General features: G+C 54.6%; 2 protein-coding genes across 4 annotated transcripts in view; one reads left to right on the top strand and one right to left on the bottom strand.

Annotated features, from left to right (window-relative positions):
* The first annotated feature begins 3,005 nt into the window (after positions 1–3,005).
* LOC132375293 (pyroglutamylated RF-amide peptide receptor-like) lies at positions 3,006–3,661 on the top strand. The gene is given in 2 exon segments (XM_059940569.1): positions 3,006–3,438; positions 3,441–3,661. Coding segments are annotated over 2 exon segments (654 nt in total).
* A 3,107-nt stretch (positions 3,662–6,768) lies between these two features.
* The window catches only part of CPNE5 (copine 5), a 91,173-nt gene continuing 81,020 nt past the window's right edge, over positions 6,769–16,921 (bottom strand). For 2 of the 3 annotated variants that reach the window (XM_059938805.1, XM_059938803.1), the window contains 7 exons: positions 14,190–14,236; positions 12,386–12,567; positions 11,349–11,476; positions 11,005–11,107; positions 10,192–10,249; positions 9,687–9,760; positions 6,769–8,470 (listed from right to left, as the gene is read on the bottom strand). In XM_059938805.1, coding sequence (XP_059794788.1) covers positions 8,252–8,470; positions 9,687–9,760; positions 10,192–10,249; positions 11,005–11,107; positions 11,349–11,476; positions 12,386–12,567; positions 14,190–14,236 — 811 coding nt within the window. In that variant the 3' untranslated portion in view covers positions 6,769–8,251. The remainder of the gene's footprint in view (positions 8,471–9,686; positions 9,761–10,191; positions 10,250–11,004; positions 11,108–11,348; positions 11,477–12,385; positions 12,568–14,189; positions 14,237–16,921) is intronic. The other variant, XM_059938804.1, reaches the window with a different exon arrangement.

Raw genomic sequence — 16,921 nt, 5'->3', positions numbered from 1 at the left:
GACTGTCTCATCTTACCGTTAACCAAAATAATGCTCACCAGGTACTGCGGTCCAGTGTGGGCAGGGTGCTGAGTTTGGTACTTTGTAATCATTCGGGTACTGGTGACTTCCTCAGCTGAATCAGAGGAAAGCTCAGTTGCATACAGAGACAAGCAAATACAGTTCCGGAGGCAGAGGTACAGAGAGAGAGCATGAAGGAGAAAGAGGAGGGCATGAGATAGAGGAAAGAGACCTCCAATCAGTTTAATCAGAGTCTCCGCTCTTGGCCCCTATCCCTCTGCTCAGTTCTAAAAGACTTCGAGCTCTCTGTCACTAAAGGCATACAAGCCAAACCAGGTAACACTTGGCAAAGAGGTGAGCTGGGGAAGATTCAGGTATCAGAAGCCACCTGAGGGTTAGATCAGATGCCCTTAATGGATCCCATTCAATCTCTAGACTAGTAAATGCAGAATGATTCCTGTGATACAGCCATTTCTCTTACTGGTCCTGCTCACTGATTCTTTCTTAGCTCCAATGTCTTCTCCCTTCCTGGATCCTGTCAGCCCACAAGCCTCCTCCTGTTCTGAGCAGGTTCTAGGCTGTAGTAGGCTCAGAGAAAGACAGAGACAGACAGAGAGATAGGGAGAGGTGAGCTGGGGTAAATGATGCCTGGCCCTGGCTGAGAGTGGGGGGCAGGTCGTACTGTTGCTAATGGCTCTCTCTCAGGGGTCTGGGGATCTGGCAGGCACCAACATCTCTGTCCTATGGGCCAGTGAGTTAATGAGGCAGGTAGGCAGGGTGTGATTCCTGGGGGAGCCAGTAGAGTGGATAGAGCCCTTATTCTTTGGGGGATCCAGTATAGAAATGGCCTCTCTGCCTGCCCCTCCCATCTCAGCTCTGATCCCACCTCAGGCAGCTAGCTCAAGTTCCTTGGAGGTGGGGTGCTAGAAGGGACTGCACACCTGCCCAGAAGCCTCTCCTGGCTTTCTCTGGCTGGATCCAGCTTCTGTGCAGAGTACAGCTGCAGAGGGGGCGCTAGACTTTCCTGGTGTCAAAGGGCTCCAAGTCACCAAGCAGGGCGCGGGAACCTCAGAGCAACACAAGGAAGGTGAGGAGAGCAGCAGGAGGGACTCAAGGTAGACTTCAGAGTGAACTTCCAGGCAAGTGGTGAGTTCTCAGGGCATGTCAGCCAAGGGGGCTCTGGTCATAACTTAGCTTGAGGCTGATTAAGAAATGGAGGGTGGGACTAGGTTGATGGGTCTCAGGGTGTGGAGTGAGAAGGGGAGGGCAGGGGGATAAGATGGAGCCTGGGCAGGGGTGTCAGAGAAGAGAGCTTTTTGGAACTGAGGGTGGGCAGGATCAGAACAATAGCCATCATTTACCAAGCACCTACTATGTGCCAGGCACTGTTCTGCGCACTTAGCTTGTATTACCTCGTTTAATCCTCACATCAACCCTTTGAGATGGGGCCTGTTATTATCCCCATTTTACAGATAAGGAAAGTTAGGCATAGAAGATTGAGTAGATTGCCCACAGTTACATAGCTAAGTAAATGGTTGAGCAAGGCTTTAACCCCAGGCTCCAGTGCCCCATAAGCTTAACCCTGAAGTTATAGAGCTTCTTATAGGAAGGTATGGATGCTTAGACAGAGCAGGGACAAGGTCCTTTGAGCCTTCTCTTTTCCCTTCTCCCTTTCCCAATCATATTTCATATTATTAGCAGGCAAGCCTGGGCCATGTAGAAGAAATAAAAAAGCAATGACAAATGCCTAGAGAGTGGCTCAGGAACAGTGTCCTTCCCCTGCAGCCCCTGGAACCAGAGTCTGAGATCTGGGGCGTCGGCGGCAGAATTTATAGAGACCCCCCCACCTCCGGTCTCTTCTCAGCTGTTTTCAGGCAAGTGGCTGCCGTTGGGCCCCGGAGACCAAGCAAGTCCTCCAGGCAGGGTTCTGCAGGAGGGACCTAGGGGACCCCCAGCCCTGGCTCTGAGCCAACTACCAGAGGGGCTTTCCAGCCTCTACCCCCAGTGTAGGAGAAAAGAGGATGGTGACATCAGCCCCTGAGCCAACTCTGGGATGCCTTGACCCCATCTCCCAGCCTGAGTTCTCTCATTTGGGGGCTCCCCATGTCCTCAACATGTCGGAGGGAGTGGGGGTGAGGAGGAAGATCTGACAGCTGGGGTGCAGCACATCCCTCCCCCCCACCGCCAGGTAACCCGCATAGCATGACCACAGAGGGCAGTGGTTCCCAGGCTGGTCTTTCAAAACTGCCAAAGCCCAAACCAATCAAATCCGGTCTTTGGGGGTGTGACCCATGTATTACTATTTTTGAAACTCCTCAACTGATCCCAATGTGTAGACATGCTTGGGAACCACTGGTTGGGGCTTTATACCTTCTCAAAGTACTTGCACATTCATTTTCCCACTTGAACTTCAAATTAAAACTTGCTCATTTTTGTAAAGCAATTATACTTCAATAAAGATATAAAAAAAAACTTGCTCATTTCACAGGCAGGGCAAGGTTTTGTTAAAAAAAAATATATATATATATATACACAATAAATAAATATATATACTAAATATATATACTATAATAAATATATATGCTAAATATATAAATAATGTTTATCAGATTCAATTTGTACTCCCTGCAGAAATTTGAGAAATACAGAAATTAAAAAGAAGAAAATGAAAATTACCTGACTCTCATCCTTTAGTGAGTTACTGTTGACACCTGTTTTATTTCCTTTATTTCCTCGTTTCCTTACAGTTGAGGAAACTGAGGTAGAGAAACGTGAGGTAACTTTCCCGAGATCATGGAGCTCCCAAGGAGCAGAGTCAGTATTTGAACCCAGGGAATTGATGGAGCCCATCCCATCAGGTTGTTGTGAGGTCTAAAGGGGCTGGTGCACGCCAAGGACACCCACTGTGTGCATGGGGTCTGTGAAAGGAGGGGGCTCAACAGGGAAAGAAGGAGGCAGCCCTTGGGCAGGTTTCTATACTGTCCTTGTGTGTCCAGAGCAGGAGAATGGCGGCCAACACCACATCCACCACCAGGCTCACAGCTACACCTGAGCGACGGCTCCGACTCGTCTTTGCCGGGGTCTGTGGCCTCGTCCTGCTGGTGGGGCTTCTGGCCAACGGGCCGATGCTGCTGGTGGTGGGCTGGGGTCCGGGCGCCCCCCCACCACTCCTCACCTTGACCAACAGCCTCATGGCGAGCATCACGCTGTCTGACCTGCTCTTCCTGGCCTGGGTGGTGCCCGTGGTCCTTCTGAGCTTCCTGCGGCAGGACTGGTGGCTGGGCCCCACCATCTGCACCATCAGCCAGGCTGCCAACAACGCCACCATGTTCTGCACCTTCTATGGCATGGTGGCCATGGCTCTTCTGTGCCACGTGGCAGTGGCCTGGCCTGACGTGGCCCTCCCGTCTGGCCTGGGTGCCCACCTGCTGTTCTGTGGGTCCTGGGCCTCACCGCATCGCTACCCAACTGGCTGTTCCAGCGAGTGGTCGTGGAGGAGGAGGCCCAGGCCTGCCTCTTGCTTCTGAACCCTGCTCAGACCTCCTGCTACTTCACCCTGCTGGGAGCCCTGGCCTTCCTGCCTTGCATGATGAGGCTGGGCTGCCCTTTCAGCCACCTGGGCTGGCTCCTGTGGAGACATACCCGTAGCCCCAGGGGGTAGAACATCTGGGAGCACCAGGAAACACAGGGCTCATCCTTGTAGCGCTGGCGGTCTTCATGCTGATGTGGGGGCCCTGCTCTGTGCTAGGCTATGCGGCAGCTGTGGGTGACCTGCCTGCCATGCCGGTGGCTTTTGTGGCATCCAGCTTCTGCACCATCCTGGCCTACCCCAGCTGTGCTGTCAGTCCCATCCTCTGCTTCTACCTCTCTCGCCCCTTCCCGGCAAGGCTCAGGGACCTCTTCTGCAGGCCAATGGCAGCCAGGCATCCCAGGGATGTGGGAGGGGCTGGTGTGGCGATAGAGAGCATCCAGCCTGGACATGACAGGGCCCCAGGAAGCCTATGGGGTCTGGCGGGGGTCTGAGAGGTTAGGCTGATGGGAGAGCTGAGATTCAAGAGAGATGGGAAGACCCCTATGACATTAGATCCCATCCCCTCCATTTTACCAGTTGGGAGACTAAGATCCAGAGAGGGCAGGTAGCCCAGCAAAGGTGACACAGCAATTAAATGGCAACTAGGTCGCTGCTCCCATTCCACCTTGGGGCTCAGATGGATAACTATAGGCTCCATTACTTTCTAGTAGTGTGACTTGAACAAGTCCCTTAACCTCTCTATGCCTCAGTTTTCTCATCTGGAAAATAGGATCATGATAGTACCTTCTTGATGGTGTTGTTATGAAGATAAACTTTCTTAACACATATAAAGGGCTTAGAAGAATGCTTGGTACTTAGTAAGTACATAGGAGTGTTGGTCATTACTATTATTATTATAATCTTATTTTTATTAATTCAGGGGCATTTGACGTGAGAGTGGTAAAGGGACTTCTAAAGGCAGAGAAGTGGGTAGGGGAATGATCTGGGGGCTGATCATTCCTGGGGTCCTCAATCCTGGGGTAAGGCCTGGGGATTGAATGGGCTGCCTGGGTAGGGGCTCATAGCCCAGGCGGACCCTTCAGTTGCCTCTCTCTTCTCTGCCTGTCCTCCCCCAGCTCTGTCACACACACACCTCTCAGCCCGATAAAGGAATATCATGAAGTAAAGTCAAAATGGAGCCATGAGTCTGGGCCTGTGAATTTCTGAACGCCCTCCTTTCTTCTCTGTGGTTTCTCTTCCTGATGTGGCAGGGGCAGGGGCCCCTTTTGAGGCCCCTTCCTTCTCTCCAGAGCCAACTGGAGGTCTTCACCTCTCCTACCCCATCCCCTCTGAGAAGTTCCCCAACTCCATGACCTCCTGTGGCCTCCTGGGAAAAAGCCTCAGGCTTTTGTGTTGGCCTGGGAACCAGGGAGATTGTCTCTACTGAAATTCCCAAGACAACATGTTGTGCTTGGTGATAGTGTTACAGCTAAACACACACACACACACACACACACACACACACACACACACACCCCGACCCCATGGTCAAAAAGCTTAGAAAACATTGGGATGAACCAAGTCAAAATAGTCTCTTTGCCACAGGACTAATCAAAGCCTCGAATACCCTGAAGGCCATGGGGACTCTCTGAGAGGGGCTCGGAGTGGGCAGTTTCCCAAAACCCATGCTAGGGAACCAGTGTTCCTTGGAACACACCTTGGGAAAGAACCCAGCTACCGTGTTGAGCACAGTAAAGACACTCTCGGTGCACCAGTGGCAGCGGCTCTGAGCCTCGACTGCCCTGCCAGGCGGCCTTCTCCTCCCGATGCTTTCCCACGGGAGCCCAAGGTGAGGGAAAAACGGGCCGCTGGTTATGGGAACTTTCTTCTTCTCGAGCTGTGACTCCAGCCGGTACCCACTCAAAGTGGATCGGAACGCAAGTCAGAGGGGCATCTAATTATAAGGACCGCGGTGAATCAGCTCTAATTTACCATAAAATCGTCTAAGAAGCAAGCAAGTCCCAAACTTTGGTATAATTAGTACCAGTTTCTTGTGATGTGCTGGTTGGGAATGGCCGCCTGCAGGGCTAATCTGAGAGCAAACTCACCCAGAGGAGGGAGAAATCCCCTTTCCCTGTGATCCTGGTCCCTCACAGCCACAGGGACTTACACGTGAAGAGGGACAAGGAGGAAAGTGGTGTTTACTGTGCACCTAGGGCAGCAGGCCCTGTGAATGTCACATGCTTCATGCGTGCACATCTACACGTCACTCTGACCACACAACAATCCTGCAAGGGAGGCGTGACAGTCCCATCACACAGAGGAGCAGTAAGTCATCCTGGGCACATGACCTGTGAGGCATTTAGGCTGCCCCAAGAGCCCCGCTTTGGTGGCCACAGATCCTGGTCCCTCTCATTGGTTTGGCGTCGATACCCCAGGGTGGTAGGATTTCCTTGCTTATTGCTCCAGAGCAGGGGTTAGGCCCATGAGGGTGCAACTGTGTGTCAGGCAGTGTCTCCAGGGCCTGGCACTAATGCTCACTAAATACTTGTTGAGAGATGAGTGATCAAATGCAGTAAAGTCACCCACGGAATAATCTGATCATGTTACTCACCTCTCTCACCTCCTCAGTGGCTCCCTGATTCACTCAGAGTGATGCTGAAGGCCTTACTGTGGCCTACAAGGCCCTGAACATTCCAGATTCTTTACCCTCAACCCCATCTCCTGCATTCTCCCCTCCTTAATGCAGCTTCAACCACACTGGCCTCCTTAATGTTCTTCAAACACACCTCAGGGCCTTTGCACTTGCTGCTCAGTCTCCTTGGAGCCCTCTTGCCTCAGATATCAGCATGCCTCCCTCTCTTTGCCTCAGGGCTCATCTAACTGTCATCTCCTCAGAAAGGCCCTCCTTCCCTGACCAACCTCATTTAAAATATCACCCTGTCATTCTCTGTCCTCTTATTCTCTTATTTTTCTTTGTGACTCTTGTCACCACCAGAAATTATATTATTTACCTATTATGTGCTTACTGTGTTTCCCCTGTCCTATTTGTGTGTCTGTTGTAAGTTCCATGTGGAGACAGGGCCTATGTTTTGTTCATTGCTGCATCCTCAGCGCCTAGCATAGACCCTGGCACGTAGTAGTTGCTCAGTACATTTTTTTGAACAAAAGAATGGAAGAAAGAGAGAGGAGAACCTGGACTCTGTCACACAGCAACATCTGTGCTATTTTTCACAGGAGAAAGGAAAACAAGGAACTTTAGTAAAAGAACCAAATTTACTTCAGTTTAAGGCAAATTCCACACAGAGACTGTCTTAGAGACAGGCACGGACCAGACAGCATAGAAACACCACCATCATGCATGACAGGAAGGGAAGCAGTGTCTGGCAACAGACGGGGTGGGGCCTGGTCTCCACCCAGGAACGGGAGGTTCAGTGGGCTGAGGAGCCCCATGCGGCAGGAGGGACTGGCATGCATGACCATGTGGGTAAAGGCTGGGCAGCTGGGTGGGCCCAGGGGTGAGATCATCTTTCTCACCTTTCCCACAGCAGGGGCAAGGGCTCAGGCTCAGATGCCAGAGCCCAAGGCTGAAGGACTAGGGTGGATTTGGGGTGATGGGATGGAACAGGGTGACCCTAAAAGCCAAGACGGCCTTAAGGGGTTGCACTGGTGAGGAGTGGGATGGGGGAAGCTGGGTGTGGGATGAATGTGGACTCTCAGGGTATCAGAGCTGAAGGTAAACCCAGGGCCATCTGGTCAACCCTCTTGCCTTACAGATGTGGAAACTAAGACCCAGAAGGTAGAAAGGCCTTGCTCAGGTTCCCACAGCCAGCAAGGGCTGGAGGCAGGACTTGAACCCAGGACTCCCATCCCCTATCCCCATAGGCTAGAAGGGCAGTGTGGGAGTGCTGGAGCTGGGCTGCTTCTTGCCCAGGCCTCCAGGTGGGCAGCAGAGGATGGTGCCACAAGGACAAAGGACACTGGGCAGTCTCTGGGGAGAAAAGGGGATTCCTGGAGCTAGGAGCCAACTGCGGAGGTACCTACGGGCCCAGACCAGGGAGAGGCCTGTGCATCTGTGTGTCTAGAACCAGCGTCATACTGGGCTTGAGAGGCACCAGAAGCAACTCTGTGCCTGAAAAGCCTCCATTCCTTGCCCACCATGTGGCCTCCATCCACTATCACAGCATACCCTTCATGGGTCTGTAGGACTCCCACTGCATGCAAGGGTCCCAGGGAGGGGTCACATGTTCAGGCACTCCTGCAAACCCAGCAGCCTCACAGGGTTCACTGGAAATGGGACAGGATAGATACCAGGTGGGGGTCAGGGGCCAGGTATAGGAGTAGACACCACAGGAGGAGGGGAGGGAGAAGGGGGCCTAGAGGTGGGAGGCTTAGCCCAGGCTTCAGGGTGATATAGGAGCAGATGGGATTACCCAGGTAATAGCTCAGGTGGGCTGAGCGGGACCCCAGTCGTCCTGATTAACATCTTCCTGGCTGGTCCAGAACCAGGTGTCAATGAAAGGAGAGAAGAGCAGGGGCGCAGATCCCCACCTCCACCACCTGTACCCCCAAACTCTAGGGGCTTGGGCAGTATGGGAAGGAGTCTCCAGAAGCCCTACCCGCTGTGGGCCTCCCAGGCACACGTGTTCCAAAGGCTGGGCAGGATGGTCTGTAGCTGGGTCTGGGTACCCCGCCTCCCTTTCTACTGGCCTAAGCCCCAGCCATCTGAGCAGACCAGGCTCAGATGTGCGTGTGCAGGGGGGAAGCAGGGGGCGTGCGGGCGGGGGACTGCGGAGGCGAGCACGCTGGGGCCGCGGGCGGGGAGCGAGGGCGGATGCCCTGCGCCTTCATGTAGGACACCAGCTGGTCGGGAATCTCAGCCAGCACATCGCGGGCCAGGCGCGCCATGCTGAGCACGTGGTTGCCCGTGCGGTCCACATAGTCCCTGAAGGGCACAAACTGTCCAGTGCGGGAGGCAGGGTCAGGCGAGGTCTCCCTCTGGACACCAGTCCCCCAAATCTCCAGGTCTGGGATCCTGTCCCACTCCTCCCCAGCCTCTGCCCACTTCACTCAAGCCCTCCCCGTCATGGTGAATTCTCTGAGGGACTGTATCAGAGTCCCTGTTCTGTCATTCACTCAACAAATAACTTACTGCACACTTATTCATGCCAGGATACAATACACCGCTGAACAAGATCCCTTCATCTCTGAAGTCCTGGCACCAAGCACAGGCATTTAGCAGGCACTCAGGAAATGTTGAAGGAATCCCCTGGCTTCTGGAAAATGGGCCCTGCGGGTCTCCTCCCACCTCTCCTGCAGGGCGCTCTCTGTCTCTGCTTCTGCTCTCCCCTTTCTGGGCCAACACCTACAGTCAGGCCCCTCTGGCTTCAGCCCAGGAGATGTCTGGCCCCCTTCCCAGTGCCTCAGCCTCACTCCTGCCTCCAGGCCTTTGCATACACAGGTCCCACCTCCCAGACTGCCCTTGCTCCAGTTTCTAGCTCCCTGTCTTTCGTCTCTACACCTGGAATGACCCCTCCCCCCTAAATTTTTTTAATGGGGGAGGGGGTGGTATGGAGAATGTCAGTTTTTTTATTCTGAATCTCCTAAGCACTAGGGACTCAGTGTGCAAGAGATTCACAGAGGGATGTGCTTACTGAGGTGCATTCTGAGGCTTGACTGGACAGGGATTCCCTGAGGACAAAGACCTGTCTGCTCGTTACATTTGCCATCCTACATGGAGACGTTGATATTGATTCAATCAACCAAGCAACACTCATTCTTGGAAAGGGCTGCAGTAACACTAAAGACACCTCCCCCACCCTTCATGGGGTTTGCCATCTCACTTAGGAAGGCAGCCCAGAAGAAAATAACAGAAGGTGCAAGTAATGAGGCCTCTGTGTTCTACAGGAGACCCTGGAGGCCTGGGGCTTAGGGAGGGCACGGCAGAGCATTCCAGTCAGGGCAACACAATGTTAGGGGTGAGTCTCAGCCATGGTAGAGGTGGGTCCAGCCCTAAGACTGACTCCTGTTTCCTTCTGTGAGGCCAAGCCATTAGGGCTCCCAGTGCCTCCTTCCAGGGCCCCTTTCCAGAGAAGCCCCTAGAAGGGGGAGTTAGGTCAGCCTGCCTAGAGGGGCTCTTGCATTTTCCGTGGGGCGGGCAGGGTCTGGGCTTCACCTGGACAATGTCCCGCTCGGCCAGCTTTCCCCGGGAGGAGATCCGCACGTCATCACCATCCAGCTCCACCATGGCTGTGGGGGGGGGGGAGGGGCAAAGGCATGGGGTGGGGAGACTAATTGGTGGGCACCTGGGCCTGGCAGGACAGAGACCGTCAGCCCAGACCCCCACGTTAGAGATGAGAAAACTGAGGCCAGGAGACAGGAGGAGCCCAACCACGTGAGTCTCTGACTTCCAGCCCATGGTGCCACTCCCCCACCCTCCACAGGCTCCCAGGGTGGAGGAGGGAGGAGTGACTTGGGCCCTCCTCCCCACAGCCTTGGTGTGTGGGTGTGCGGTACACACCTTGACACACCCCTCCCTGTGCAAACAAACGCACACTCACACCCTGCCTGCTCATCCAGATAGTTGCACACACCCTGATGTGAGCTCTCACTCTTTTGGGAGGGGACATTCCCAAGGGCCTGAAGCCTCTGGGGGAACATCTAGGTGGGTGGGGACTCACCATCGAACTCTGCCTGGCCCACGCCGATGATGATGATGGACATGGGGAGTTTGGCAGCCTGGGAGACAACATGGGAGGTGGGCGGGGTGGTACCCAGCCGAGGGGCCAGTTAAAAGAAATGGGAGATCACAGGTAAGGACAGGAAGGGGTGGGTCAAAAGAAGAAAGGCAGGAGGACAGGGAGGAAATGGAGGAGAGAAGGATGGAGACACACAGAGAAACACAGAAAAGGGGGAGGAGGAGGGAGAGAGGATAGCCAAGGATACAGGGACACCAGAGAGGAAGAGGGGGTGGAGAGGGCAGGAGGCAGAGGGTGAAATGGGTCATAGGTTTGCTTCTGCAAGACACCCTCTTCTGTCCCCTCTTCTGCCTCTGGACCTCCGTCATGTGGGACAGCTTTTACGTGGGCCCAGAGGGAGGGCCAGCTGTGGCTGGGGCCCCTATATAGGGAGCCATGTTCCTGGGCCTCCCCCTCTTTGGACCTCCCTCCTCTTCTACCTGGCCAAGCCAGGCTGGGGTTTGGGGCAGCAGCCCTAGAGATGGGTTAATGAGGGCACCATAGGAGTCTGGAGGGAGTGGACCATCCAGTGTGATGAAGAGGTAGGTAGAGAGCTCGCCAGCCAGATCCTTCATCAGCTGGAACCCCCTCCATCCCCCAAACCCTACTGCTGGCCCTCTAGGCTCTACAGCAAGAAGCCAGGAGTGGTCCCAAAGAGGGCAGGGAGAGGAGGAGCCATGCCCCAAGGGTTTCCCTAAAGGAGGGGGGGAGGTGCACCCCCAGGTTTCCCCATGCTCCATCCCCATCCCTGCTCACATTGACGATAGCCTCCTTGGTCTGTGCCATGTCCGAAATGACCCCATCCGTGATGATGAGCAGCACCGAGTACTGGGAGCCGTCCTGCACCTCGGCCGCATTCCTGGGGCAGGGTGGGGGCAGAGGTCTGTCTGGTGGGACTCTGGGCATGTCGTCCCCCCAACTCAAGGACCCTTAACACTGGTGGGGACAGCTCTTTGGTGGGAGGGGGTCTCTTTAGGGTCAGGCCTCCCTGAAAAGCAAACCAGTGGGAAGGGACACTCCCTCCCACCTTCCTGGGAGGACAGTGGTAGAAGGAAGCAGCTTGCGAGCTGTGGGGATGGTCCAGTGACCGCCACACTCACCTGGCCACATGGGTGACCACGGGGGCGAAGTTGGTGGGGCCGTAGAGCTGCACCGTGCGCAGGCTGTGGTGGTAGGCCTCCAGGATGCCATCGATGCCACAGCACGAGGGGTTCTCCTGGTTGCCATTCTGAGGGCACAGAGGGCGAGGAGGCTGAGCCCAGGAAGGAAGGAGGGATGGGAAGGAGGGCAGCTGGGTGGTCTGTGGCGGCAGAGCCAGGGTTGGGGAGGCCGACAGGCCTGGGCTCTCCTAGACTCTTCTCTGGTGGGGCTTCAGGGGTTCGGGGCAGGGGAGGGAGCCCTCGGGGCCCACCGTGAAGGGCAGCACATGCTCCAGGTGAGCAGGGTCCAGACCTGCTCCTTGCCCTACTCCCTGTACCTGCTCAGACAGCATCCCCCCGACCCCCAGAGCCCTGGCTGCTTAGGGAACCTCGGGCAAACCCACCACCCCCTAAAATGACTGCAGAGTCTGAGCTGCTCTGGAGGGGCCAGCGGCTGCTCCATCCTCCTGTGTCCTGTGCCCAGCACAGTGCCTGGCACCCTACGGGCATGGGAGGGACATTTGCTGTGAGTGATCCAGCAACCGACTGAGTGTCCCCAGCTCATGGGAGGGAGGGAAAGGAGGTGGCCTGAGGAGCCATCTCCACAGGGCCCCCATTTCAGACCAACCCAGGGAACTCCTGGAACTACCCGCAGTTGTCCATACCCAACCCACACCCTTTTAGCCTCATTTCTGGGGCCTTGGGGAATAGTTCAGCCACATCCCCACTCCACCTCCACCTGGGTCTTGTTAGGAAAAGGAGGGCAGAGCCCACTGTGGACGGCTTCAGACATGGAGGGGAGGTGCTCGTGACTGAGGTGCGGAGTGGGTTTCTGGAAGCTCTGATACAAGCTCCCCTACATCCAGCAGGCAGCCTACCTCTGCAAAGACTGCACCTCAAGTCCCTAGGCGGGCAGGATGGGAATGCCCCCCACCCCAGGCCTGTCACCACACCCCCAGTCTGGTCAGCCCTCAGCCCTTTCTCCCAGGACCTCCTACCAGCGGGAACTCATGGGATACCCTGCCGTCAGGGGGTAGTTTGGCCCCAAAGCCAAGGGCGGGGAACATCTTGTCGCTGTCGTAGTGCTGGATGATCTCCCCGACGGCGGTCAGTGCGAGCGCGTAGGCGTTCAGCTGGTAGGGGCTCATGTAGTGCAGGGACGTGGACTGCGAGGGGTTCCCTGCAAGACAGGGCATGGGGACATTTGCCGGCCCGGACACTCCAAGCCACCAGGCTCAGAATGCAGAAGGGGGTGTCCAAGGGAACCCCTTTCTTTCTCTCTTACCGCACATTCAATCCTTTAGCAAATCATGGCTGCTAAACCCTCAGAATACATCCAGAATCCCACCTACTTCTCCCCTCCTCCATGATACCATCCTCTTGCTCATAGGACTGCAGCAGCCCGATCTCCGTCTTTCCACCCTTGTGTCCATACTCAGCACACCAGCCAGAGCGAGTCTACGTCAAAACTCAGGCAGCTAATCATACCTCTTCTCTGCTCAAAATGCCCCAGTGCTCCCATTTCACCAGGAATTAAATCTGAAGTCCTTACAAGGGCCCACAAAACCCCACTTGATCTGGCCTGAGGTTACCTCTCTCCTCATCTCCTACCATCCTGTCACTCACTCAGCTCTGGCCTCTCACCATTCCCACCTCAGGGCCTCGGCAAAGGCTGTTCCCTCTGCTCTGGGATGCTTTTCCACAGATGTGCACATGGCTTGCTCCTTCACCTCTTGAGGTCTGCTGTGGTCTTCCCCGAGCAGCCTATTGAAAGTTACAGCCTCCTCCATACTCCTTATCCCTCTTCCTGACTTGTTTTTCTCCACAGCCCTTGTCACCACTAATATTGTCCATATTTTAGTTACTCGTTTATTAATAAGAGGCAGTACAGCACAAACTGCCAAGTATTAATCCGTTCTACTTCCTACTAGCTGTGTGATCCTGCATAAGTTTCTTAACCACTCAGCCTCAGTCTCCTCATCTGTAGAATGGGGGTAATAACAGTCCACACCTCACAGAACTGTTGTGAGGATTAAACAGACGTTATTATAACTCTCCTCACTGTTATGAATACTAAGGCCCCTCCCAGCTCTGACATCCCACCACTCTGTGATGGGAGGGCCCTCAGCCATAAGGGGGGTTTCTGACACACCTGTGGAGTACGAGACCTGGGCATCTTCTGACTGGCACAAAAATGAGCATTGAGCACTGCTAATGGGGGTCCAGAATCCAAGGAAGGTTGTGATGTTTCTAACAGTGTAAAGTTTGGCATTGATTGCTCCCGGCCACTTGGTCACAGCCTGACACTGGAGAAGGTCAGAGGAGGAAGGAAGCCCGAGCAAGGGTGAGGACCAGAGCTCCTGGGCGTTCCTGCCTCCTTGAGGACCACAAGGCTCAGTCTTGCCTCTGGCTCTCCCCTCCAGCTTGTGGGGTGGACTGCACAGGGGCTGTGCAATCTGATCCTGTGAGGAAATACCTCTGCTCCAGGGCTCTCCATGGACCCAGAGAAGCTGTCCTATTCCCCTAGGGAGAGTGGGTATCCTCAAGGGCAAGGCTGTGGCTCAGGGTATGTAGGCCCAGAGGCCGGATTTGTTAGTGACCATGATCCAATCTGGGGGTACCTTCGCCACCTTGGTTGCATCTTTGGCTCTCTAGGCCTAAGTTCCTCCTCTTCGTGAGGATGAGGCCAGAGAGTATGGGAGATCTGCTCCCAGCTAGGGCCAACTACCACAGCCCTGAAAAGCCCTCCCCTTTCCAGGCCCCCAGCCCCCATTCAGCTCCTCTGCCCATGCCCCCACTCACCATTGGAGGCTGTGAAATCGATGGCCACCGTGAAGTTGATCTGGGTCCTAGAAAAGGAAGAACAGCAGGGGAGTAATCTGGACAAAGGCAGGCCTGTACTGGACAGGGAGTGAGAAACCTGGCTTCCACCCCAGCCCCACTGCTTGTCAGGTATGTAGCCTTGGTGAATTCACTCATCTCCAGTTCTGGAAAACCGGGATAGTATCATCAGCTACACCCTCCCCCAAAGGACTGTTGTGAGCATCAAAAGAGTTAGGCAGTGTGAGAGCTCTCTGAAGATGATTATGTTCTGCTGGGCACATGGCTGCGATTTCTGATTTCCTCTCCAAACCCTGCCCCTGGGTCCACCTGAGGCCAGTGAAGTAGGGTTTCCCTGTGTTCCTGGCGCAAATTTGGAGTCAGATTCAGGGTTAAAACTTATTTGGCAAAAAAGAAAGACAAACAGGCATTGTGCATCTCCTGAGGGAAGAACAAATGAAGTCGTCTTGCCAAGAAATTGAACTGGAATCTAACTGAGCTTCCGGAACTATCTACCAGTTGTTTACAGGAAACACAGGGGATAGAGGAATATGTTAAATGATACCATGGGGGATGCAGCCAGTAAAAGCCAGTCTGTGGGTCTGTGGGAAATTCTGTAGGAGCGCTCCTGGAAGAGCACCCATGGACCAGCAGAATCAGGATCACCTGGGAATCTGTGAGGAGTCTCAGGCCCCCCCTGGACCTACTGAATCAGAATCCCTTGGTGCGGTGCAGGAATCTGTTTTAGCAAATCCTTCACGTGCTTGGGGGAATCACTAGATGAAAAAATAATTAGGAATTCCCTGGCAGTCCAGTGATTAGGACTGGGCACTTTTACTGCCGTGGCAACTAATCCCATGTGCCACAACTACTGAGCCTGTGCTCTAGAGCCCGTGAGCCACAACTACTGAGCCCACGTGCCACAACTACTGAAGCCCATGCGCCTAGAGCCGTGCTCTGCAGCAAAGGGAAGCCACCACAATAAGCCTGCGCACTGCAACAAAGAGTAGCCCCGCTCACCGCAACTAGAGAAAGCCCGCGCACAGCAACGGAGATCCAATGCAGCCAAAAATAACTAAATAAATGTATTTAAAAAAAAAAAAAGATGAGGCAGGGCTCACCTCACCTGCATTTAGCAGATGGTCCCTATAAGAAACCACAGCCCTCTTTCCACTTCATCACAGCTGAGCTGCTGCTCAGGGACCCTTCAATCTCCAGGAAAGGTGAAGGACATGGTTAGCAGGAGACCCCACCCAGGGTCTGCTGGCCAGAGACAGTCCTCCCCACACTCTTTCCCCCTCGTCTGCTGCCTAGGGGCAGAGCATTCAGTAGACTCCAAGCTCTGAGGGAGAAGGAGCCACAAGGCGGCAAGAGGTGGGTCTGGCCTGCAGGACTACAGCTGAGGGACATTGTTGGCCTGGCTCTTCCAAATAAAGGGTGAGGGGAGAGTCAGGCTTTTTTTTTTTTTTTAATAGTAATCTTTTATTTATTTATTTATTTTTTATATTTATTTTTGGCTGTGTTGGGTCTTCGTTTCTGTGCGAGGGCTTTCTCTAGTTGCGGCAAGCGGGGGCCACTCTTCATCGCGATGCACGGGCCTCTTCACTATCGCGGCCTCTCTTGTTGTGGAGCACAGGCTCCAGACGCGCAGGCTCAGTAGTTGTGGCTCACGGGCCCAGTTGCTCCGCGGCATGTGGGATCTTCCCAGACCAGGGCTCGAACCCGTGTCCCCTGCATTAGCAGGCAGATTCTCAACCACTGCGTCACCAGGGAAGCCCCAGGCTTTTTTTTTACTCCTTAAGTAAAAACCCTGCTCTGGGTTCTGAAACAGCTCAGAGAAGGAAGGGACTGGAAAGCAGCTACTTCTGTGGAACAGTTACTCCCTGCAGGCTCGCCCCTCCTGCCTAACGGCAAAACACAGGCTGCTCAGCAACCAGCTCCATCTCGGACTCTGACGTGGGGGCAGAGGTGCCCATAGCCTTCCTCCTGGTCCAGGGGGCCGGGGGAGGGAGGCCAGGGAGGAGAGAATCCCTAGACAGAGGCCTCCATCAGCTGCCTGCCTGGACACACACGTCGGCCTCTCAGGTTCTCCAGAGTGTGAAGACAGCGGAGGAGGAGGGCCAGGGCTTGCCTCTGTGAGCTCCTTCTCAATGAGACAGCACCCAGCCCTTCAACTCATCCGTCTCTATCACACCTCACCTGGGAGCTGTGAGGGGGGTTCATTACTATGGAAGAAATGCAGCATGTGGTGACCGAAAGAACCCTGCCACCGACTTAGGTGCTGGGGCCTTGGACACGTTATGTAAAATGGAGATAATCATCTTCACCCAGCCCATTGTGTTCTGTAAATTGGGGGCACTATGCAAATAAGAAGGATAAACAGGATGAGGATTGTTTGAAAATTACCATGGAATATAAGGGGTGGCTGCTTAATAGGATAGAGAGCAGAGCAGTTTGGGTGGGGGAAGGGAGCCAGGGCAGGGCCTGGAGAAGGCACAGAGGAGGGGCAGGAAAGCCTGTGGGTGACTGCAGGAAGGGCATGTGCTCAGGGGGTAGGAGGAGAGCTCGAAACCTGGGCGCTGCAGGCTCAAGGCAGCAGGGAGCCTTGTCATGAGAAAGTAAGTGTGGCTTCCCAGGGCCTGACTTTTCCCTCTGCCCCAGAGAACCAGGTGGCCAAGCGCCCGCTTGGCTGGGATGAGCCTTTGGCAACCGCC

The sequence above is a fragment of the Balaenoptera ricei genome, chromosome 11 (genome assembly GCF_028023285.1).
Source record: "Balaenoptera ricei isolate mBalRic1 chromosome 11, mBalRic1.hap2, whole genome shotgun sequence".
Taxonomy (NCBI): domain Eukaryota; kingdom Metazoa; phylum Chordata; class Mammalia; order Artiodactyla; family Balaenopteridae; genus Balaenoptera; species Balaenoptera ricei.
This window is presented reverse-complemented; position numbering and strand designations above follow the sequence as displayed.